At 46.6% G+C, this 25,780-nt stretch overlaps 1 protein-coding gene across 2 annotated transcripts in view; it reads left to right on the top strand.

Moving 5' to 3' along the window:
* The first annotated feature begins 309 nt into the window (after positions 1-309).
* CNKSR1 (connector enhancer of kinase suppressor of Ras 1) overlaps positions 310-25,780 on the top strand; it is a 153,103-nt gene continuing 127,632 nt past the window's right edge. Inside the window, exons 1-4 of one of the 2 annotated variants that reach the window (XM_063954744.1) lie at positions 310-493; positions 815-972; positions 14,959-15,161; positions 15,416-15,500. In XM_063954744.1, coding sequence (XP_063810814.1) covers positions 442-493; positions 815-972; positions 14,959-15,161; positions 15,416-15,500 — 498 coding nt within the window. In that variant the 5' untranslated portion in view covers positions 310-441. The remainder of the gene's footprint in view (positions 494-814; positions 973-14,958; positions 15,162-15,415; positions 15,501-25,780) is intronic. The other variant, XM_063954743.1, reaches the window with a different exon arrangement.

Here is a 25,780-nt window from a genome sequence, read left to right as displayed (position 1 = left end):
TGAATGGAATATGTTTTAAATGTGCTGACTCTACAATTGAGCTACATTAATTAAACATTGAGGTCCTTATGGAGTATACATGCACCAGTTCATTTGCAAGTGCTCCCTTGTAAATTCTTTTTAAAACGTCCACAATCATGACACCTACCTAGAAAGTTATATGGATATGGATGACACCAGTCAATTATAAAGTGACATAAAACTTATTAAATAGTGGCGAGTAGGCTGTTCACAGATTTCTGCGGCATAAATTAAATACCCTTCCATTTTTTTCGTTTTGTATTACATACCACAGCTTATGGCAGTGCACAGAGAATGTGGAGGCGGGATGTGACCAGGCACCCTCCCTGTGAATGAGAGGCGCTCCCGCAAGTAGGACGACATGGGCAGACTTTACCTGCGTGACGTCAGAGGGGCGATCCGCCAGGAAGTGCTGCACGAATGGAGCCCATATCCTCTTGGAGTTCGGACACCGTGAGGGCATATTTGGAAGGTGGGGAATTAATGTGACGGTATGTTTGCTCCATGAACGCCTGGAGTAAAACTATTGTGTTGTAAAGTTAGAGAAACCAGAGTGCAAAACTGCCGTAGTGTGTGTGGCTGTAACGTGAGTTTGGGGAGTGACTCTAAAATGATGAAAGATACGTGTTAACTTTAACGTAATGTCACAGTGAGTGCACTAGTGACGTCAGGAAACATTAGATGTTAGGGTGATCCGAACCCAATACTGGAATTGTATACTATTGATTTCCTTTTCAGTAATGCTCTACGTACTACTGCTTTATGTATATCGTGACACAGTTCTCTCCCCTAGGGTTGGACCCTTCAGTTCAGCACTACCCATTCCAAGAATGGAACATCACAGGGCAGGATCTCCTGGACCTGTCCCCCCAGCATCTTGATGGCCTAGGAGTGAGAAGCATAGGACACCAGGAGATTATTTTGGAGGCAGTGGAACAGCTGTGTGCCCTGGTAAAACAAAGCATTAGGAATAATACAGTGCTTTACATAGAACATATTGGTGAGAAGAGGTCACTTTGAGCCATATGAAGAGTGATGCTGCTAATATTTATTATGCTGACAGAAACTACAATCCGTGTACTTGAAGTTGCTGTCAATAATAAATACTGTAAGTTTTTTTTCCAACTCTGTTTAAAAATTACAGTGCAATCTGTTTTTTATGGGTTATTTGGTCAGCCTGACCACTAGAAGCTGAGATACAGTGGCCGCTGCCAACATCTCAGCCGTGATTCACCATTCTGACGATGCCATATTTGCTGATTGTCAATCAAAAATGCAGATTGATGGACATCGATGAGCTGTGATCCATCAGACCAGGCCTGGCCAACCTGTAGCTCGCCAGCTGTTGTGGAACTACAACACCCTGCATACCCTGCCACAGATTTGCTAATAGGGGTGCTAAAACTGTGGCAGGGCATGTTGGGATGTGTAGTTTTACAACAGCTGGCGAGCCACAGGTTGTCCAGGCCTGCATCAGAGAATCTGCAAAATACAGCGTGTTAAACATCCCTGACTCGCCGATTCTGGCAAGAATTGCCCTGATAGCTGCTTAATGAACAGTATGGGCCCCATTCACCATTCTGCGGATCGGTATTGGCAGAAGGAGGATCATGGCTCAGATATATGGCCCACATCAGTCCTAAACATGTTAGAAGTCACTCACAAAGAAGGCAAGGGACCTATTCATTAAATAGTGTTAACAGAAAACTGGTGAAAATGGGTGTTTTCACTGGATAAGTTAAGATCGAATGAACATAGGGAGTCATTCCGACCTGATCGCACGCAGTGATCAGGTCACTACTGTGCATGCGTATGCACCGCAATGCGCAGGTGTGTTGTACGGGTACAAAGCGGATCGTTTCTGGGCGATGGATTTAATGAAGAATCCATTTGCACGGCCGATCGCAAGAAGATTGACAGGAAGAAGGCATTATGGGTGTCAACTGACCGTTTTCAGGGAGTGGTTGGAAAAACGCAGGTGTGTCCAAGCGTCTGCAGGGCGAGTGTCTGACGTCAATTCCGGGACCGGACAGGCTGAAGTGATCGCAGCAGCTGAGTAAGTTCAGAGCTACTGAGAAAGAGAAACTGCACAAAATGTTTTTTCAGAGCTCGGCTGCACATGCGATCGTACACTTGCAAAGCTACAATACACTCCCCTGTGGGCGGTGATTATGCGTTCGTATGGCTGTAAAAACAGCTAGCGAGCGATCAACTCGGAATGACTCCCACAGTGCCTAATTCCGATCTGATCGCTGCTGTTTGTTTTCTCACAGTGGGCGATCAGATCCTAACTACGCATGCGTCTGAGCCGCAATGTGCACGCGCGTCGGACGGCTACAACAGGCATTGGCGGTCAGCGACGGGATGATGCGAAGGATCCATTCGCACGGGCATGCGCAAGGTGATTGACAGGAAGAGGTCGTTTGTGGGTGGCAACTGAGCGTTTACAGGGAGTGTCCGGAATAACGCAGGCGTGTCCAAGCGTTTTCAGGGAGGGTGTCTGACGTCAGCTCCGGCCCTGATCAGCATGATTCAATCGCACTGGAAGAGTAATAGGCCCTACACACTGGGCGATATGAGTCAAAGATATGAACGATCTCATTCATAAATGAACGAGATACCGTTCCTATCTTTGAGTGTGGAGGCACCAACGATGAACGATGCGCGGCCCTGCGCTCGTTCATCACTGGTGCCCCGTCGGCTGTGCATGCAGGCCAATGTGGACGATCTCGTCCATATTTGCCTGCACTTCTATGGGGTCGTGTGACGGGGGAGTGAAGAAACTTCACTCCCCCCGTCACTGCCCAAAAAAAACCCCGCCGTCGGGCAGCTCGGCGGCGGATCGGTCAATGTGTAGGGGCCTTAAGTCCTGGGCTCGCAGAGACTGCACAAACCGGTTTTTAGAATCTCTACTACACATAGGAACGCACACTTGCACAGAGAAAACACAATCCCCCCTGTAGGCCGGACTATTTGATCGCAGGACAGCAAAAAACGTAGCCCTGCGATCAGATCTGAATTAGGCCCATAGTTTTTGTCAGTTATTGCTGTCATGGCCAATAAACACAGCATGGTATGGAAGAAGTGACATGCCTGAACGGCTGTACATTGGATGGTTCCGGTATGAATGGTCGACCATGTTATGCCCGTCAGTCATTAGGTCGACCACTATTGGTCGACATGGACAAATGGTTGACACATGAAAAGATCGACGTGAGTTTTTTTTAACTTTTTTTGGTGTAGTTTTCTGCGTAAAGTGACTGGGAGCCCCAATTAGTGCACCGCATCCCCTTGCATGGCTCGCGAGCTTCGGGCAAGGTTTCTCACTCCGCTACCGCTGTGCTTGGCACAGATTACCGTTCCCAATCGTAGTCCACGTGGATCGTAAAGTATGGAAAAGTTCCACAAAAGAAAAAAATGTGAATAACTCATGTCGACTTTTTCATGTGGCAACCATTTTCACATGTCGACCATGTCAATGTCGACCAATAGTGGTCGATCTAATGACTGTCGACCATAACACGGTCGACCATCCAAACGGATACCACATTGGATAGTGCAGATAATAAACTTATGTGTTGTTGTTTTTTTTAAATGCATACTGTGCTAAGTGAACTCAGTTAATAGCAGTATTACATCGTCCCATGGGCAAACTGTCATGCAGCCTAATTTTCACTACATAATGCAGAGTATCTGCAGTGGGGTATACTGGTATTCCACAGGGAATAACATCGGGGTGCAGAGTTGGAACTTGATCTGAGGCACCAACAGGCTAAAGCTTTGACTGTTCCCAGGATGCACTGCTCCGCCTCCTCTATAGCCCCGCCTCCACGCACTGGAGCTCAGTTTGTATGTTGGTGCCTGCAGTGCAGGCAGCTAACAGGTACCACTGAACCAAACTCTGCCCAAATTACCGGGACTTGCTACCTGACCTCCATATAAGGCTCACAGAAAGGTATACAGCGCCAGAGCCGGGAGACAAGGGATTGCTCACGAAACCCAGAGAAAGGATGTGGTAAAGCAATTATCTATACTTTAACATGGCCATGTTATACAGCTAGCTAATACCTCGTCTAGAGGGAAGTTGATAAAATCTACTGTGAACTGTTTTCCTTAAAATTGGCAGTAATAAGTTCTTTATACCACTGCAAAAGAAATCAATAATACAGTGGCTGATTATAGTGCTAACTGGATACAGACTGCAGAGCACCAACATTGTATCGATCATTGCCACAGATCTGTTACATACTAAACGGACACAAAGTTAGCTCAAACATAATTGCAGTGTGTTGTTTATAGAAGTCAATAAGAAAAGTCTGTCCATCTGTGCATATTGTCATTGTATTTAATACTATATGACTGAGAAATTAACTGTTTTAAGGCTGTGTGTAAACCAGCTATGTTCTAGAGTGGTACTATTTTTATTTTTATCTTTTTACTAAATTAGTGTAAAATAGTAATAAAAGGAATATATTTTAATATGCCAGCGCTATCTGTATTCTGTTTGGATGGTATTTAGATTTAAAGGGTGGAGTGGTCCCTTTGATGGTAGAGAGCAGCAGGCATATTATTAATTAAATAACTATATATACTGAGCTTTTCTTTTTCTGATAGGCTCCAGGATACACCTAGTGTGTTGCTTTTCTTTTTTCTTTGTAGCTAACAGGTGAGGCTGCGCTAGGCAGCCCTGAAAAGAGCTTTTTTAGAAGACTTTAAGGGCCGCAGTACTTTCTATGTCATTCTGACATGCTGTGCTGCGGCTCCATCACCTCCCTCAGCGGCGCTGCATACTCCCGCGGCTTGGTTCCCGGGTACTTGCAGCAGGGACGCACCGGTTTCAAGGCACACCACTGCTGCTGCTCTCCTGGATCGCGTGGCTGCATGACAGGGAGGAGGTAAGAGGGTCCCCCAGGTGGGACTCGCCGGTAATTCGCGATCCGGACGCGATTCCAGGAGACAGACTGCACCGCTGGCGTGGACACTGTGACCGTACAGGGATCCCACTATATCCACCAGGGCAGGGAGCACAGGCCGGATTTACTAAAATCCATTTGTAATAGGCTCCACAGTACCCGGTGGTAAAGTCCAGCAGAGGGGATAAGGCGCTGACCTGTAGCTCCTTCCCCAGCTCCGGGCGCCATCTACTGCTGGTGTTCCCGCCCTGGAGCTGCATTTCTCTCCCCCTCACTCCCTGCTGAGATTTTGGTGCCATCTTCACTACTAGCTGGGCTGATCTCTGGGACTGCTGGGCACTGTCTCCTCTGTAAAACCGCCTGCCTTGTCAGCGCTGTGTTTTTACAGACACTTAAGTATTCTACATGTCAATTTAAACAGTGTTAGTTAAGAACAAGTGTACTGCTATATGAATATTTAGTACAAGTATTCTGTGATATACATCCAATGTTTACTGTGCATTTTTATATCTGTATACATACAAATCTGTTTGTAGATTTGCTAGTCCAGTGCAGTTTTATTGTATTGTATTATATATGATAATTTCTGCATTGTACTTGTGACCGAGTGTGCCTATAGCTGCTGTGTGGTTTCTATTCTGTGTATCACACGTTTTGCTATCACTATATTCTGTACCCTGGGGGGCTACGTGTGTCCTGGTCTCATATAACATATAGTGTGCCGCAGGAGATACTGTTTGGTATTTTTCACTGTGTGTTTCAGTCACCTCACAGCGCTTAAATCCTCTGTTTGTGCTCTGCATTTGCTGTCACATAACACAGGTTTTTTTTTTTTTTTGCAGGTACTGTGTTTGTCTGGTTATATTGTACTGTTGCGCCCTAAGGCCACATTCCCAATAATGTCTGCTACACATGGCGGGAAATCCGCAGACACTCCTTTATCATGCAGTGCTGGCACCACAGATTTGACTGAGGAAAAGGTTTCAGCCGAGGGTTCAGGTACTGGGTGCCCTGTACCTTCCAGTCAGTCTGCAGCACCTGTGGTACATCAAGACCCACCTTGGGCTGCATTTTCAAATATGTTGACTATGCTTGTAACACGGCTTATGCCCCCTGTGGGACCTCCTGTTCCATTACAGCCACATATTGTCCCTGTAGTTAACCCGCCTTGGGCAGATACTCTGTCTACCCAGTTACAACAATTAAATCAGTCTTTGGTTAGACAAAAACCTACCCCTCGCCCTGCTGGGGCCATGGGGTCATCTCAGCGGGCCATTTCTTCCTCACAATCCACTAATATTTCGGATGATTCTTCCAATGAGGATGGGGATTATACTGATCCGTAAGACACTGATACAATTGTTTCTGATAAGGAATCTACAACTCAAGTTGATGTTCCTGACCTAGTGGAGGCTATCGAGCTGATTCTCCAAATTGAAGAAACCTGGTAAGTTCAAACGTCAGAAGGTTGCTAAAGTAGTTTTACCATATTCTGACCTTTTAATTGACATACGTCAGGAATCCTGGTCATCTCCAGGAAGAAGTTTTCCCTATCTAAAAAGATGCTAGCTCGTTTTCCTTTTCCTGCGGAGTTGAGTAACAAGTGGGAAACGTCACCGCCGGTGGACTCTCATGTCGCCTGTCTTGTGGTATCTACTTCTATGCCTGTCACCACTGTCACCTCAGGAACCGACAGATAAGTGTGTGGAGGGATGCCTGAAGTCTATTTACACTCTTACCGGTGCTGTACATAGACCCACTATGGCTGCCTCTTGGGCGGCAAAAAGGAATTGACGCATGGGTTCAGGCAATTGAGGATGAGCTGCCTCAGGATTTTTATGACACTGCCAGACAATATCTATCCTATATTAGCACAGCCTCTCACTATATTCAGGAGGCGACCTCTGATGCAGATGTCATGGCGGCCAAGGCATCTACTACGTCTATCCTGGCTCACTGGATTCTGTGGTTAAGGTCCTGGAAAGTGGACCTGGACTCTAAAAAGACCGTGGAGGTGCTTCCTTTCAAGGGAGACATACTATTTGGAGATGATCTGAACAAGATTGTGACTGACTTGGCGACAGCCAAGACTGCGTTTCTCCCTAGTACTAATCCTTCTGCTCCAAAGGCTAGGAGTACAGCTTTTTGTTCCTTTCGACCTCCAGGTAAAGCAAAAGGTAGGCGTACCCGAGACAGGCTCATACTTCCAAAACCACTAAGCCCAAATCTAAACAATCCTGGACCGCCCGCCAGCCTGCTTCCAAACAAGACAAGCCTGCTGCATGATGGGGCGGTCCTCCCCCTGGGGGACCCCAGGATGGGAGGCCGACTTCTGCAGTTCGCCCAGGCCTGTTTAAACACTTTAGTGCGGTAAGTTGTCTCTCACGGGTACACAATCTCTTTCAAGCAACGTCCTCCTCGCCAGTTCTGTTTAACGGTTATCCCCTTGGATCCGTTGAAAGCACAAGCTCTACAACTGGTTTTACAATTCCTCCTGGAAACAGGAATGGTGGTGCCGGTACATCTGTCCCAGAGTGGCAGGGGTTACTATTCGACCCTGTTTCTTGTTCCAAAACCAAATGGGTCTTTCCGGCCTATCCTCAACCTCAAATCATTGAACAAGTTTGTGAGAGTGTTCACATTCCGTATGGAAACCCTGCACTCTATTGTGCTGGCCATGGAACCCAAGGACTATATGGTATCCCTGGACATACAGGATGCTTACCTGCACATGCCTATTGCCATCTCTCATCAGCAATATCTGCGGTTTGCTATTGGCAACCTTCATTTTCAATTCCAAGCTCTACTGTTTGGACTCTCCATGGCACCTTGGATTTTCACCAAGGTCATGGCCGTCATGACGTCTTTCCTCCGTCGTCAGGGAATCGGGATCCTGCTGTATCTGGATGACTTGCTGATTCTGGCAAACTCCCAGGAGGTCCTCCTCAACCAACCTGAGATGTCGGTCCAATTCCTACAAGCCCTCGGGTGGCTCATCAATTGTAAGAAGTCCTCACTGGTCCCTGCTCAGAGCATGGTTCACCTGGGGGCTCTGCTGGACACGCACAGCCAAAGACTGTTTCTGTCTCGGAAGAAGGTCCTGAAACTTCAGGACAAGATCAGATACTTCCTCTCTCGCCCGAGAGTGTCGGTACACTCGGCGATGCAAGTACTAGGCCTCATGGTGTCGGTTTTCAACATGGTAGAGTACGCTCAATTTCATTCCCACCCTCTGCAGAGGTTAATCCTTTCCAAGTGGGACGGCCTGCCTCATCGGATCAGGTCTCAAATGATCTCCTTGTCTCTGGAGGTCCGTCTGTCGCTGACCTGGTGGCTACAGGACCAACAATTGAGCAGGGGTCGTCCTTCTGGATCTCCAACTGCGTCCTCCTCACAATGGACGCCAGTCTGCGAGGTATGGGCACCGTGTTGGAGCAACTCTCTCTCCACGGTCGGTGGACCAGGAAGGAATCTCCCCTCCCGATAAACATTCTGGAATTGCGGGCAGTGTTCAATGCGTTGACATTGGTCCTGCCTCTGGTACAGAACAGGCCTGTTCAAGTACAATCAGACAACGCCACCACGGTGGCGTAGATACATCATCAGGGTGGCACTCGAAGCCGCATGGCAATGATGGAAGTGTCAAAAATCCTCCAATGGGTGGAACGTCCTCTACCAGCCATATTGGCAGTGTTCATTCCGGGAGTCTTCAACTGGGAAGCGGATTTCCTCAGTCGTCAGGAAGTGCAAGCCGGAGAGTGGAGTCTTCATCCGGAAGTCTTTCAACTCCTAGTGGACAAGTGGGGCCTACCAGACGTAGACCTGATGGCGTCTCGACACAATCACAAGGTTCCAGTCTTCGGATCAAGGACAAGGGATCCTCAAGCAGCATTCGTGGACGCACTGGTGATTCCATGTAACTTTCGGCTGCCATACGTGTTCCCTCCAGTGTCACTTTTGCTCATGGTAATACGGTAGTTCAAACAAGAAGGAGGAATACTACTTCTAGTCGCTCCAGCGTGGCCCAGACTGCATTGGTTCTCGGACCTGCAGGGTCTATCGATAGAGCATCCTCTTCTACTTCCTCAACGCCCAGACCTCCTTGTTCAGGGCCCTGGCCAGACTGGCTTTGACGACGTGGCTCTTGAAGCTTCACTCCTGAGAGCAAAAGGATTCTCTGAGGCGGTCATTCAAACTATGCTGAAGCCCGTAAACTGGCTTCGGCTCGGATTTATTGCAGGGTCTGGAATTCTTCTTCACCTGGTGTGCTGCTAAGAATTATGATGCATATACTTTCAGAACTTCCAGGCCTCTGGCTTTTCTACAACAAGGCCTAGACTTGGGCCTTCATCTGGCCTCCCTCAAGGTCCATATATCTGCCTTGTCAGTGTGGTTTCAGAGAAAAATTGCATCTTTTCCTGACATCACACTTTCACTCAGGGTGTTATACGACTTCAATTTCCCTATGTCCCTCCTGTGGCTCCATGGGATCTGTCTGTTGTTCTGTATGCCCTACAAGAGTCTCCATTTGAACCTCTTGAGTCTGTGGACCTTAAATGCCTTGCGCTTAAGGTTGTATTTCTATTGGCTATTGCCTCTGCTAGGAGGGTGTCAGACTTGGGCTCTTTGTCCTGTCGTCCACCTTTTCTGATTTTTCACTGTGACCGGCCAGTTCTTCGAACTCGCCAAGGTTATTTGCCTAAGGTGGTATCTTTTCACCTTAACCAGGAGATTGTAGTTCCGGCCTTCATCTCTTTTGGTTTGTCCTCCGAAGAAAGATCTTTGGATGTGGTATGGGCTCTCCGTATTTATGTGGAGAGGACTGCCTCTGTCAGGAGGTCAGATTCCCTTTTTGTACTTTTTGGTTTTCACAAACGTGGCTGACCTGCGAATAAGCAGACCTTCCCAGATGGATTAGAATGGTGATTGCACAAGCCTATGCGCATGCTTCGGCTCCCAGCTCCTGCTGCTATCAAAGCCCATTCTATTTGGTCTGTTGGACCTTCTTGGGCGGCCCGCCGTGGCGTGTCCGCAGAACAATTGTGCAAGGCGGCTACGTGGTCCTCATTGAACACATTCATCAGGTTCTATACCTTTGATACTTCTGCCTCCCAGGATGCTTCCTTTGGACGCCGGGTTCTTGTGCCCGCTATAGTGCGTCCCCTCCCATGAGGAACTGCTTTAGGACATCCCCGATGTTATTCCCTGTGGAATACCAGTGTACCCCGCTGCAGAAAAGGAGATTCATGGTAAGATTTACCATTGTTAAATCTTTCTGCGAGGTACACTGGATTCCGAAGGGCACCCACCCTGACGCACTTAGCTTCTTTGGGTTTGTATGGCATTACAAAAAGAAAAAAAGCTAGAAAAGCGCTGACAAACTGAACAATACTAAAATTCAATTAATTTTATTAAAATATAGAAAATACATAAGACTGTCCCTAAACCTTTTATTGAAACACAGCACTAAATGATTCTAATAAATCCTTGTAATATTTTTTATAGGCAAACAATTTTTCCTCACTAGCAACACTAGTATAATATGCTTTTTAGCAGAGAAAATATGTTTACAAATTTATGCAACAATATTTATACACTCAATACCACAAGATTCTAGATGTATCACTTAGCAATAAAGTAATCACTGTTGCAATATTAGTTCCTGTGGCACAGATGGTTACAAGTTCAAGAGATTATCTCCAGATATATAGCAAGTGTTCCAGTGGCTAGATGTTAATTTGCCAAGCAGATGAAATTACTATGCATGCATTGTTTAAACTGTATTACGGGATTATAATTAGCAATCTTTATTGAGCATGGCCATGCTGGTAATAACAATTAGTTTTACCACGTCCTCCCTTTGGTAAACGGGCTCCTATTCACTCCCGGCTCTGGTGCTCCATGACCTTGTTATCATACTGACTGTGACCCGAGACCTGCACTGCTATTCTCTTCTTGTGCCGCGCACGTCGTCCTCTGCTGCTGGGACCGTCTGCAACTCCGGATAAGGCTCGATACAAGGTCGTGGAGCACCAGAGCCGGGAGTGAATAGGAGCCCGTTTACCAAAGGGAGGACGCGGTAAAACTAATTGTTATTACCAGCATGGCCATGCTCAACAGAGTTTACTAATTATAATCCCGCAATATAGTTTAAACAATGCATGCATAGTAATTTCAGTTGCTTGGCAAATTAACATCTAGCCACTGGAACACTTGCTATATATCTGGAGATAATCTCTTGAACTTGTAACCATCTGTGCCACAGGAACTAATATTGCAACAGTGATTACTTTATTGCTAAGTGATACATCTAGAATCTTGTGGTATTGAGTGTATCAATATTGTTGCATAAATTTGTAAACATATTTTCTCTGCTAAAAAGCATATTATACTAGTGTTGCTAGTGAGGAGAAATTGTTTGCCTATAAAAATAATACAAGGATTTATTAGAATCATTTAGTGCTGTGTTTCAATAAAAGGTTTAGGGACAGTCTTTTATGTATTTTCTATATTTTAATAAAATTAATTGAATTTTAATATTGTTCAGTTTGTCAGCGCTTTTCTAGCTTTTTTCTTTTTGTATTGTCTATCTATGGAGGGCATGGGTGTCCCTCTAATTTAGGAGAGCTGCAGACAGATTATTTAAAATACTGAGCATTTAAATTGGCGCCAGGAGGTACTGTGTACCATTCCCTTTTTTTTTGTATGGCATTAGCCGCTAGTCCCTTCTCCTGTTGTGAGAATGTGGGTCTATGTGACTAACATCTACCGTCTCTCTTACCTGCTACTGCATTGGACTGGTTAACAAAACTGATCTCCAGGGCCTGGAGGCGGGGCTATAGAGGAGGCGGTGCAGTGCATCCTAGGAGCAGTCAAAGCTTTATAGCCTGTTGGTGCCTCGGATCAAGATCCAACTCTACACCCCAATGTTATTCCCTGTGGAATCCAGTGTACCTTGCAGAAAGAGATTTAACAATGGTAAGTCCACCATAAATCTAATTTTTCCAAACTCTGCCATTACAGTCCAGGTTTTAGGCATATCCATGCTTGAGTCCAGATGAATCAGTCAAATTGACTGAGGTACTAAGGGCTTCATTCAGTCCCGTTCGCACGCTGCATTTTCTCGCAGCTGCACGAACTGGTCTGAACTGCGTATGCATGTGACCCGCAATGCACAGGTGTGTCGTTGCATGGCGACGGGGGTCACCGGAGAGTGACGACTTCTACGAAGAAAGCGATCACAGGGGCGAACGCAAGAAGATTGACACAGAAGGTGTTCCTGGGCAGCAACTCGCCGTTTTCTGGGAGTGTCGGAAGAAACGCAGGCGTGCCCAGCCGTTGCAGAGGAGGGTCCCTGACGTCAGCTGCTTCCTGGATCATCTCAGTGGGTGAGTAAGTCCTGAGTTGTGCAGAAACTGCACAAACTTTTTGTTTGGGTAGCTCTCTGCACAAGCGTTTGCAGCCCTGCACATCAACTACCCCCTCCCCTGTAGGCGGCGATTACCTGGTCGCAGCAGTGCAAAAAATAGCCTGCGTGCGATCGGGTCTGAATTACCCCCTTAGTCACCTGTACAGCCTTAAACCTGGACTGTAATGGTGGAGTTGGAAAATTCAGAATAAATTATAAAAGGTACAGTCCATTCTTGTGCTCATTGTTAAGCTGATGATCAATATTTAATGTAGCATTTAAGATGGAGTTGTACACCCTTCCTCTCTGAAAATGCTGATTTTTACTTTTGAAAGGGAATAGTGGCCTAATTTTGGAAAGTGCAGAGGTCAGTTATTGTCATAGTAGATGAATAAAGTTTCCATTTAGAAACAAGAAACTACATCTTCGAACAGAGAGGATATACAATTCATTTACATTTCTGGCGATAATTGTGCAAAGTAAAACGGGATGCGGTAAAAATACTGGCAGTCGGGATTCCAGCAGTCAGAAGACCAACAGCGTAATCCCAGTGGCCAGAATGTATGGTATAAAATGCCGGCTAACAGGATGCAGACGGTCTGGAGACAAACAGCGGCATCCCGGCAGCAGAAATCCCGACATTGGTGTCTATTACTAAGTCTTGGATGGAGATAAAGTGGAGAGAGATAAAGTACCAGCCAATCAGCTCCTAACTGCCATGTTACAGGCTGTGTTTGAAAATTGACAGGAGCTGGTTAGTTGGGACTTTAACTTCAGCCACTTTATCTACATCCAAGGCTTAGTAAACAGACCCCAGGGTTTGGTTAGTGTTCTAACCCACCCTGTACCCTACCCTAACCCTCCCTTTTAGGTGCCTAACCCTGAGTGTCAGGATTTCGTGCCCAACAAAACTATTTATCCAATTCCAAATTTTATGTCCAAAAATGGCCAAGTCCACCATTTTCATTAATTTAGAACAACTTGCTTTGTCAATGTATGATATCTCTTTGGTGAAGTCTTTTGTAGGCAAAACTACTAGAGCGCTATAGGCTAATGATACAACAGGTTTCTGAAACAATCATTTTGTACAGTGCGAACAGTACATATACAGAGCCAGTCTATTCTTTGATGATGACCTGCTGTAATACACAGGATAAGCAGGACATGAATATACAGGTTTTGTGTGGCACAGTGATTAGCATTACAGTCTCAAAGCACAGAGCACAAAGGTTTGATTTTGGTGTCTGTGTATTGTTTGTTTCATCACTCTTTGTGTGGGATTCATCGTCAAATACATACTGGTAGGTCATTTGGCTTATGATACCAAAATGACCTCAAGTGTATACAAGTCCACCAAGAGCTGAACAGGGCACGGGTACTGATGTATGACCCATTTAGGAGATGTGAACACCTACCTCCAAAAATAAGCGGGACATCACCATTGAAGTCTGGCCCCTCCAAAAAACCCGGGTCCGGGTAATCATTAGCACTCGCTGTTTATCAGGCTCTTTGTGGGTACATCTACAGTACATGTCTTTTAAAGTCAGATTGGACTGTTAGGGGTCAATTAAGTTAAGTCCCTTACACACCAGAAAGACCATCGGGCTGATGCTCACGATTATAGATATATCTGATCAATATATTGTTAGTGAAAGTACAAATCATTTTGCATTTCACTAGCCATGACGATCCAATGCGCGTTTCTCTGGTTGTATGCTTGATCCTCGGATCTTACATGCTACACATAAGATCAGGCGATCTGGGTAGCACTGAATTACAGGGCTTACGATAGATACTTTTCTAATGATTTCGTACTCCAGGAGCTGCCGCAGAGCTGTGGGGGAAATCGTGAGACGATGCTGATCGTCCTAATGTATGTCCACCATTAGGCTTGGTGTGCCACCGTCTGTCATTGCTGCAATATTCCGTTGCACACATAATTGCCATGAACAGCACATTTCAGAAAATCACCTATGTAACATTTTTGCAAATATACTATGTAGGGGTGTGGTATGGAAGGTTGATAGTAACTAGGTCAACCACGATTGGTCGACAGTAACTAGGTTGACAGGGTTTCTAGGTCGACAGTGTCTAGGACGACAGGTCAAAAGGATGACTTGAGTTTTTTATGTTTTTTTGGTGTCGTTTTCTTCGTAGACTGACTGGGAACCCCAATTAGTGCACCGTGTCCCCTTCGCTCGCCATGCTTCGGGCAAGGTGCCTCGCTCCGCTACCACTTCGCTCGGCACTGATTACCGTTCCAATCGTAGTCCACGTGGATCGTTAAGTATGAAAAGGTTAAAAAAAAAAAGGAAAAAATTGTGAAAAACGCATGTCGACCTTTTGACCTGTCGACCTACATGTCGACCTAGAAACCCTGTCGACCTAGTTACTGTCGACCTAGAGACCGGATCCCACTATGTAGGCCTACCATTAATTGTAATTCAGCACTACAAGCTGAAATGGATGTTTTTCTTAAAAACATTATTGTTTAGCTGTAAAAAGTTCAGATTTTAAGTTAATTCTCTGGGTTTGCATATTTCAGCTTTCCCAGATATTTATTTTTAACCATTTTTCTTTACTTTCTCTCCTTCTGATGTATTCAACTTTCTATAGCACTATGACCTGCAAAGTGAAAGTCTGTGCACCCTCACAGATAAGCTCTATGGAGTCGCTCAGATGTTAAGCTCGCACATCCTTGCCCTCAAGAGAGTCTCTTCGGTCTCCCAAACCTCTGCTCAGTCTCCTACTCGTAAACAGTTGGCCTGCATCATAGACATTGTATCTGCAGCACGGGGCCTCTTCTCTTGGCTTAATAGGTAGTTAACGTTGTTAATATTGTTAATAATTTTACCAATGATTTACTTACCCCTCTCCAAACTTTTTATTTACGTAAAGTAACTTAAACGTTACAAAATTTCTATGGATGAATTTTTTTTATTTATTATATACATAATGCTGCAAGAAATGCTTTATTTGACAAAACAAACATTTAATAAACTACACAATCTGTTTAGTGACTACTTAGCATGGTTTGTGCATATTTACAGTTCATGAATACTTGTATACATAGGTATCTGTTCACTCGGTTGAATGATTACTCTGCCTGTCGAGATGTTATTGCTTTTTGCATAGAGTTGGCGGATACCTTGCATAAGGTATGTACAATATGTGATTTATTCAATCATTTCTATATTTTCAGTGAACCTGTCATGCTCCCATCTAAAACCATACTTACATATAGAAGCTATGACAGAATGTTTTTGCTACATGGTTGTATGGTAATTCATAAACCTAGGGTTAGCCTATAATACTATTCTACAGTTTATTTTTTCATAATACAATAACTAATTTTGCTAAATGAGACATACTATATTAAGCCCACTACACCAGAGGCAGATTGGGCCACCGGGACGCCATGCCAGATCCTGGTTGGCCGGTCCCGTTGTCCCCTCACCGGCCGCCCGTCACCCCACCTCCCGTCACCCCACCTCCCGACCGCTGCCGCGATCGGAGCTCCGTTCCGATCCAACAGCGTTAAACGAGAGCTTCTGTGCATGCGCAGAAGCTCAATAAAGATGAAAAACATGGCCGCAGCAGCTCCCCCATAAGCCTTCACAGAGCCCGGCCTCCCCTCACAACCAAGCATGCTGTGCTGCCTGCTACAGCTATTTAACAATAAGACCCAGCGCCCATCAAATGCTGTGTCACATTAGGTGTGTAGCATGACTGTGAGTACCATCATGTATATGGAGTGTGTATATGTATATGTGTGTGTGTATATATATATATATATATATATATATATATATATATATATATATATACATACATACATACATACATACATACATACATACATACATACACACACACACACACACACACTCGCTGGAAAAGGGCACTCTGGGATATCCAGTGTATATGTCGGGGTGCCTTCCTAGGAGATGATAGACAAATGCAGGTGTCCCCCCAATGAAGCAAGGAACAGGTGCACTCCTCAGGACTTGGTTCAAAATAAGCTAGTGCTTGTTTATGTAAGACGACATTTCAAGGCCCACTGGCCTTTTCATCAGGTGCAATAATATAAAATCTATAATATATATCAGTGCCGTAACTAGGCATTTTAGCGCTGTGTGCAAGAAACGATAGTGGCGCCCCCCCCCCGATGTAAGATAGGGGCAGTGCACGCCGTAGGCGCGCCAAAAATTTATAGGGGCGTGGCTTAATGGGGAAGGGGCGTGGCCACAAAATAATAGCAATTCATACTACGGTGCACAGTAGTCTACATTATTCAAATTACGCTGCACAGTAGCGCCACTACACCAGGTAGAGCCCCTTTTATACATTACAATAGACAGCGTCCCCCTTTTTACACATTACAGCAGCCAGTCCCCCTTTTTACACATTGCGGCAGCCAGTCCCCCTTTTTACACATTGCGGCATCCAGGCCCCCTTTTTACACATTACGGCAGCCAGTCCCCCTCTTTACACATTGCGGCATCCAGTCCCCCTTTTTACACATTGCGACAGCCAGTCCCCATTTTTACACATTGCGGCATCCAGGACCCCTTTTTACACATTGCGGCAGCCAGGCCCCCTCTTTACACATTACGGCAGCCTGTCCTCCTTTTTACACACTGCGGCATCCAGTCCCCCTTTTTACACATTGCGGCAGCCAGTCCCCATTTTTACACATTGCGGCATCCAGTCCCCCTTTTTACACATTGCGGCAGCCAGTCCCCATTTTTACACATTGCGGCATCCAGTCCCCCTTTTTACACATTGCGGCAGCCAGGCCCCCTCTTTACACATTACGGCAGCCTGTCCTCCTTTTTACACACTGCGGCATCCAGTCCCCCTTTTTACACATTGCGGCAGCCAGTCCCCATTTTTACACATTGCGGCATCCAGTCCCCCTTTTTACACATTGCGGCAGCCAGTCCCCATTTTTACACATTGCGGCATCCAGTCCCCCTTTTTACACATTGCGGCAGCCAGTCCCCATTTTTACACATTGCGGCATCCAGGACCCCTTTTTACACATTGCGGCAGCCAGGCCTCCTTTTTACACATTGCGGCAGCCGGGACCCCATTTTACACATTGCGGCAGCCGGGACCCCTTTTTACACATTGCGGCAGCCGGGATCCCATTTTACACATTGCGGCAGCCGGGACCCCTTTTTACACATTGCGGCAGCTGGGACCCCATTTTACACATTGCGGCAGACGAGACCCCATTTTACACATTGCGTCAGACGAGACCCCATTTTACACATTGCGGCATCCAGGACCCCTTTTTACACATTGCGGCAGCCAGGCCTCCTTTTTACACATTGCGGCAGCCGGGACCCCATTTTACACATTGCGGCTGCCGGGACCCCTTTTTACACATTGCGGCAGCCGGGACCCCTTTTTACACATTGCGGCAGCCGGGACCCCATTTTACACATTGCGGCAGCCGGGACCCCTTTTTACACATTGCGGCAGACGAGACCCCATTTTACACATTGCGGCAGACGAGACCCCATTTTACACATTGCGGCAGACGAGACCCCATTTTACACATTGCGGCAGACGAGACCCCATTTTACACATTGCGGCAGACGGTGAGAGAGAGAGAGAGGGAGGGAGGATATACTTACCTTCTCCCCGCTGACAGGCTCCTCGTGCAGCTTCCTCTCGGTGCAGGCTGTGTGAGGTGAGAAGGAGAAGGAGGGAGGGGGAGCAGTGAGCCGCAGCAGCGCTATTTGATTGGTAGTAAGCGCCGCTGCAGCATCCCCCTCTCCTCCTGTATTGGTTGCCTGGCGCTGCTGTGGATGCTGGGGAACCGCATCCCAGCATCCTTAGCAGCGCCGGGCAGCCAATACAGGAGGAGAGGGGGATGCTGCAGCGGCGCTTACTACCAATCAAATAGCGCTGCTGCGGCTCACTGCTCCCCCTCCCTCCTCCTCCTTCTCTCCGCTGCCCGGCGCTGGTCCTCTTCTCCCTACACAGCGGGGCGCACGGCGCAGACTTCGGCGGCATGTAATGAGTCAATTTGACTCATTACATGCCGCTGGCCGTTGCGCCATCAGGGCAACTGCGCTGTGTGCCAAGCCCCCTTGGCACACACGTAGTTACGGCCCTGATATATATATATATACAGGTTGAGTATCCCTTATCCAAAATTCTAAATCCCACATTTTTGAGTCCCCTACTGAGATAATGACGTATATATTATGTGTATGTATAGATATATTATATAGATATATAATATAATATATCTATACACGTCTCTTTATCTCAGTAGGGAAACCAAAAATGTGGGATTTTGAATTTTGGATAAGGGATACTCAACCTGTATGTGTGTGTGTGTATATATATATAAATATATATATCTATATATATATCTATATATATATATCTATATATATATATATATATATATATATATATATCTATATATCTATATATCTATATCTATATATATATATATATATATATATATTTTTTTTTCTCTCTCTCTCTCTTACGTCCTAGAGGATGCTGGGGTCCACATTAGTACAATGGGGTATAGACTGGTCCACCAGGAGCCATTGGCACTTTAAGAGTTTGAGAGTGTGGACTGGCTCCTCCCTCTATGCCCCTTTACCAGACTCGGTTTAGAAAATGTGCCCGGAGGAGCCGGTCACAGCTAGGGGAGCTCTACAGAGCTTTTCTAGAAAAGTTTAACTTAGAGTTTTTTATTTTACAGGGAGGCTGCTGGCAACAGCCTCCCTGAAGCGTTTGACTAAGGGGGGGAGCAGTGTCCGCCCTGCGGGGTCTGAGCTACTGTCTCCGCTGACTGGACACTGAGCTCCAGGGGGGTCTGATCATTCTCTGCCACAGGGGACCGCTCGCCCCAGCAGCATGCCGCCAACCCCTTACAGAGCTGAAGAAGTGGTGAGTGAGACACCGACCCCCCTAGCAAGCGGGGGGCTGGTGTGAAGATGGCGGCAGCGGGGAGGGAGCGCAGTATTAACTGCGCTCCTGGGAAGGCTCAGTGGTACATGGCTCGGCGCTGTGAGGGGCGCCCTGGGCCAGCGCTTACCCCCTACACTGGTCCAGAAGCCTGTCGGGGTCCTTGGATTTCAGCCAGCACTAATTCCTCAGGCCAATATAATCCATGAAGAGCGGGAAGACAGCGCCATTAAGGGGGCAGAGCATCTCCTCAGAGCGGACCCAGCAGCGTTTCAGTGCCATTTTCCTGCCTGCACAGCGCTGAGAGGAAAAACAGGTCCCTCCACAGCAACTCCAGCTATCTGTACACGGTACCAGGGGGTTGTAGAAGGGAGGGGAGGCTGTAATACGACTGTGTGTCCTATTAAGGTGCACAGTCAGCGCTGACAAGGGGTCTCCCTTTGCTAAAAGCGCTGTGTGTGGGTTGGCTCCAATCTCTGTGTCTCTCTTGCCATTCTTGGGGGAAAACTCTGTCTGACCTCACGTGTGTGTGTGTGTGTGTGTGTGTGTGTGTGTGTGTGTGTGTGTGTGTATAGAGTGTTTGGTGATCTCCTTTAGCTATGTCCAGGGACACTGTCATATGCTGCAGAGGATTTATCCTCCCAGGATGATCCCATTCCATGTAATCAGGTTAGCACTGGTTTAGCACAGAACCTGGTTTAGCAAGGGAACCTGAGTAGTTTTCCTCTATCAAATCTTGGATTTCTCAGATTTCTGACAGGGTTGCAAGTAATGAATCTGCAAACCAGGTATTGCAGAGCTCTATGGCAGTATGGCCCGTTTCTGGTACCTCAGGACGCCCCGCTATATACCTCCACAAACGTGTGCTTGTGCATGTCACACAAGACGACACGGATACTGATTCTGACACCACAGACGGTGATGGGGATGTGTTGCGGGGGTCCGGATCTCTTGTAAAGGGGGTGCAATTGTTGATAGAGGCTATCAGGGATGTGTTGAATGTTAATGATACCACACCTGAGCAGGTTGAGGAGGCCTTTTTCACTGAAAATAAAAATGCCTCGCTAACCTTCCATGCGTCAAAGGAATTGAATGCTATATTTGAAAAAGCATGGGAAAACCCTGAGAAAAAAATAAAAAAATCCAGGTCCCTAAAATGGTCCAGGTGGCGTTTCCTTTCCCTGAGGATGATAGGAGAAAATGTGAAAACCCGCCGATTGTTGACGCATCTGTGTCCAGACTCTCAAAGAAGGTGGTTTTACCTGTTCCAGGATCTACCGCCTTAAAGGAGCCGGCTGATAGAAAAATTGATAACACGCTTAAATCAATGTACACTGCTTCAGGGGCCATATTACGTCCCACTATTGCTAGTGCATGGATTGCAAAGGCAATAGTAAAGTGGTCGGCTACCTTACTTGAGGATTTGGATACGATGGATAGGGATGACGTTGCATTATATTTATGCAACATACATGATTTAGCAGGTTTTATGGTAGAATCCATGAAAGACCTGGATTCCATGGCTGCGGGAATATCTTCCATGTCCGTTTCAGCTCATCGGGGACTGTGGCTGCGCCAGTGGTTGGCTGACGCGGAATCCATAAGAAGTGTGGAGTCCCTACCCTATACAGGTCAGGCTCTCTTTGGGGAAGCTCTAGACGCGTGGATATCTATGTCTACAGTGGGTAAGTCTACGTTTCTTCCCTTAGCAGCACCTGCTCCGAAGAAATCCTTCTCTTCTTCTGAAACGCAGTCCTTTCAGCCCAACAAGCCTAGAAAGGCCAGAACGTCCAATACCTTCTTTAGGGGAGGTCGAGTTAAGTCCAAGAAACCAGCCGCTGCTGTTCCCAGGAATAAAAGCCTGCTTCAGGTATGCCAAAGTCCTCCGCATGACGGTGGATCGCGCGGCCTGGAGGTGGGGCCGGTGGGAGCGAAACTCAGACACTTCAGTCACGTCCGGGTATTGTACGACCTGGATCCCTGGGTAATAGGTATTGTATCCCAGGGATACAGACTGAAATTTCAAAGTCTTTTTCGTTTTTTCAAATCAGGCTTACCAATTCTATTGGCAGACAGCACTGTACTACAAGACTCTGTCCAAAAACTGGTGGAGGCACAGGTGATTGTGCCAGTACCACCTCACATGCAGAACAAAGGTTACTATTCAACCTTTTTATGGTACCGAAACCGGATGGTTCAGTCAGGCCCATTCTGAACCTAAAATCATTGAACCCCTTTCTAAAAGAGTTCAAGTTCAAGATGGAGTCTCTCAGGGCGGTGATATCAGATCTGGAATAGGGGGAATTCCTAGTATCACTAGATATCAAGGATGCGTACCTCCACATTCCGATCTGGCTGCCGCATCAGGCTTATCTCCGTTTCGTATTGCTGGACTGTCATTTCCAGTTTCAGGCCCTGCCATTCCGCCTCTCCACAGCACCAAGGGTGTTTACCAAGGTGATGGCAGAAATTTATGGTTCTCTTCCGCAAACAGGGTGTGAACATCATTCCATATCTGGACGATCTGCTGATAAAGGCATTGTCCAAGGAGAAGCTGCTGCAGTCCATTGTTCTCACAACACGCCTCCTCAAGAGTTATGGTTGGATTCTGAACCTTCCAAAGTCACATTTGGAACCAACCCAGAGGTTGTCCTTTCTGGGAATGATCCTGGATACGGAAGTGCAGAAGGTGTTTCTTCCGCAGGAAAAGGTGTTGGTGATACAAGCTATGGTCCGGGATGTCCTGAAGCCAGCCCCGGTGTCTGTTCATCAATGAATTCGCCTTTTGGGAAAGATGATGGCCTCTTACGAGGCTCTCCAGTATGGGAGGTTCCACGCTCGGACCTTCCACGCTCGGACCTTCCAACTGGATCTCCTGGACAAGTGATCGGAATCTCATCTCCACATGCACCAGAGAATTCGTCGGTCGCCAAAGGCCAGGATTTCACTCCTCTGGTGGCTCCAATTGCCTCACATTCTGGAGGGCCGCAGGTTCAGGATTCAGGACTGGGTCCTTCTAACCACGGATGCGAGCCTTCGGGGCTGGGGAGCAGTCACTCAAGGAGCAACCTTCCAAGGACGGTGGTCAAGCCTGGAAGCCGGCCTGCCTATAACATCCTGGAACTAAGAGCAGTCTACAACGGTCTTCTTCAGGCGGCCCCTCTTCTACAAAATCGGGCCATTCAAGTGCAGTCGGACAACTTAACAACAGTGTCTTACATAAACCAACAAGGCGGAATGAAGAGCAGAGCGGCAATGTCAGAGGTGACAAGAATACTCCTCTGGACAGAAAAGCACGAGTTGGCGCTGTCAGCCATCTTCATTCCGGGAGTAGACAACTGGGAAGCAGACTTCCTCAGCAGACAAGATCTCCATCCAGGGGAGTGGGGTCTCCATCCAGAGGTGTTCAAGGATATAACAGACCTTTGGGGATTACCCCAAATAGACATGATGGCCTCTCGTCTCAACAAGAAGCTTCGGCGTTATTGTTCCAGGTCGAGGGACCCACAGGCAGTGGCAGTGGACGCCCTGGTTTCTCCGTGGGTGTTCCAGTCAGTGTACGTGTTTCCACCACTTCCACTCATCCTAAGAATCCTAATGCTCATAAGGAGAACAAGGGTTCAAGCGATCCTCATTGCCCCAGACTGGCCAAGAAGGGCTTGGTATGCGGACCTTCTGTATCTACTGCAAGAAGATCCGAGGCCTCTTCCTCTTCGGGAAGACCTGCTGCAGCAGGGGCCGTTCCCCTATCAAGACTGACCGCGGCTACGTTTAACGACATGGGAGTTGAGCGCCTGATACTCGCTTGGAAGCGCATTCCGAAGAAGGTCATTCCTACCCTGATACAGGCTAGGAAAGGAATAACGACTAAACATTAACATCGTATTTGGTAAAAATATGTCTCTTGGTGTGAATTCAAGAAGCTTCCTACGGTGGAGTTTCAACTCGGACGTTTTCTCCTCTTCCTGCAAGCAGGTGTGGATATGGGTCTGAGCTTAGGATCTGTGAAGGTCCAGATTCGGCCCTATCCATTTTGTTTCAAAAACAATTGGCTGTCCTCCCTGAGGTTCGGACTTTTTTGAAGGGAGTTCTGCACATCCAACCTCCCTTTGTACCGCCTACGGCGCCGTGGGACCTTAACGTGGTGTTGCAGTTCCTCCAGTCGGATTGGTTTGAGCCTCTACAGGAGGTTGAAGTCAAATTTCTTACATGGAAGGTGGTCACGTTGTTGTCCTTAGCTTCTGCTAGATGTGTGTCCGAGTTGGCGGCTTTATCCTGTAAAAGCCCTTACTTGATCTTCCACGAAGATAGAGCTGAGCTCCGGACACGTCAGCAGTTTCTTCCGAAGGTTGTGTCGGCATTTCATATCAACCAACCTATTGTGGTGCCAGTGGCTACTGACTCCTCAATTACATCAAAGTCCTTGGCTGTTGTAAGGGCTCTGAAGATATATGTGAAGAGAACTTCTCGTCACAGAAAGTTGGACTCTTTGTCCTATGTGATCCCAAGAAAATTGGTTGTCCTGCTTCTAAGCAGACTATTTCTCATTGGATTCGGTTCACTATCCAGCACGCTTATTCTACGGCAGGACTGCCGTATCCAAAATCTGTTAAGGCCCACTCTACTCGTAAGGTGAGGTCTTCCTGGGCGGCTGCCCGGGGTGTCTCAGCAGTGCAACGTTGCCGAGCTGAAACCTGGTCTGGGTCGAACACGTTTGCAAAGTTTTACAAGTTTGATACTTTGGCCTCTGATGATCTGAAGTTCAGTCAATCAGTTCTGCAGGAGCCTCCGCGCTCTCCCTCCTATTCTGGGAGCTTTGGTACATCCCCATGGTACTAATGTGGACCCCAGCATCCACTAGGACGTAAGAGAAAATAGGATTTTGGTTACCTACCGGTAAATCCTTTTCTCGCAATCCGTAGAGGATGCTGGGCACCCGCCGAGCGCTTAGTTTTCCTGCAAATGTTATTTGGTTCAGTACAACTTCGTTTTAGTTGAATACTGCATTGTTACTTGGTAAGTAATGTTTCAGCGGTTGCTGCGTGTTCAATCTACTTTGGCTTGACGTGCCTTGTCGGTGTGAGCTGGTACGAATCTCGCCACTATCTGTGTATAATCGTTCTCTCGAAGATGTCCGTCTCCTCGGGCACAGTTTCTAGACTGAGTCTGGTAGGAGGGACATAGAGGGAGGAGCCAGCCCACACTCTCAAACTCTTAAAGTGCCAATGACTCCTGGTGGACCTGTCTATACCCCATAGTACTAATGTGGACCCCAGCATCCTCTACGGACTACGAGAAAACGATTTACCGGTAGGTAACCAAAATCCTATTAAAAAAAATATATATATTTATTATCTCTTCATCAGGAAATAACACACGGTTGACGAACAAAAGCACATGTTTGCTTAATTTAAACGTGAGTGTGGAAGTATCAGAGTGCCACACTCACAAATGGGATAAATATATATATATATATATATATATATATATATATATATATAGCATTTTGTTAGTGGCGGCACTCACCGGACTTATACTTACAAATAAAGACACTGCACTACCACCAGAACAGTACTAATGTTTTGAAGTTTAATTCTTCATCAGAGTACTCTGATGGAGGATTAAACTCCGAAACGTTAGTACTGTGCTGGTGGTAGTGCAGTGTCTTTATTTGTAAGTATAAGTTCGGTGAGTGCCGCCTCTAACAAATTGCCTGTCTAACTTCTTTAGGATGGCACCGGGGCCGTTGGTAACGTCTGTCAGGAGTGCCGGGCTCTGCTGCAGTTATATACAGTATATATGTATAAGTGTATAACGTGCTTTTCCTGGTGCAATGTGTATAACGTGCTCTACCTGGCGCATAGTGTATAACGTGCTCTACCTGGTGCAATGTGTATAATGTGCTCTGCCTGGTGCAATATCTAAAATGTGCTCTGCCTGGTGCAATATGTATAATGTGCTTTACCTGGTGCAATGTATATAATGTGCTTTACCTAGTCCAATGTGTATAATGTGCTCTGCCTGGCGCAAAGTGTATAATGCGCTTTACCTGGTGCAATGTGTATAATGTGCTCTGCCTGGCACAAAGTGTAGACGTGCTCTATCTGGCGCAAAATGTATAACATGCTCTACCTGGCGCAGAGTGTATAGAAGATTCTACCTGGTGCAATGTGTATAAGCGGCACTACTGTGTGGGGTAATGTGAATTGGCACTATTATGTGGCCACACCCTTTCCCCATTAAGCCACGCCCCTATGGTGCGCACTTTCCATTCATGAATATAGTTGGGCCTTCTGAGCAGTAATCCCACCCACTTGACAGACTCCACCCCCTCAACAGACCCCACCCCCTATTAGGGCTGCTTCCATAAATTTCCCGGGCTGGTTTTCGATCCCAATCTGCCCCTGCACTACACCTACAGTTTTAGTATTGGTAATAATAAAGTGTTTAAGAACTTTTTTCTGTAAGTAATTTAAATAACCGTTCTGTCTCTGTT

The sequence above is a fragment of the Pseudophryne corroboree genome, chromosome 2 (genome assembly GCF_028390025.1).
Source record: "Pseudophryne corroboree isolate aPseCor3 chromosome 2, aPseCor3.hap2, whole genome shotgun sequence".
Lineage (NCBI taxonomy): Eukaryota > Metazoa > Chordata > Amphibia > Anura > Myobatrachidae > Pseudophryne > Pseudophryne corroboree.
Note: the sequence above shows the minus strand (reverse complement) of the source record. Positions and strands in the feature narration are given on the sequence as shown.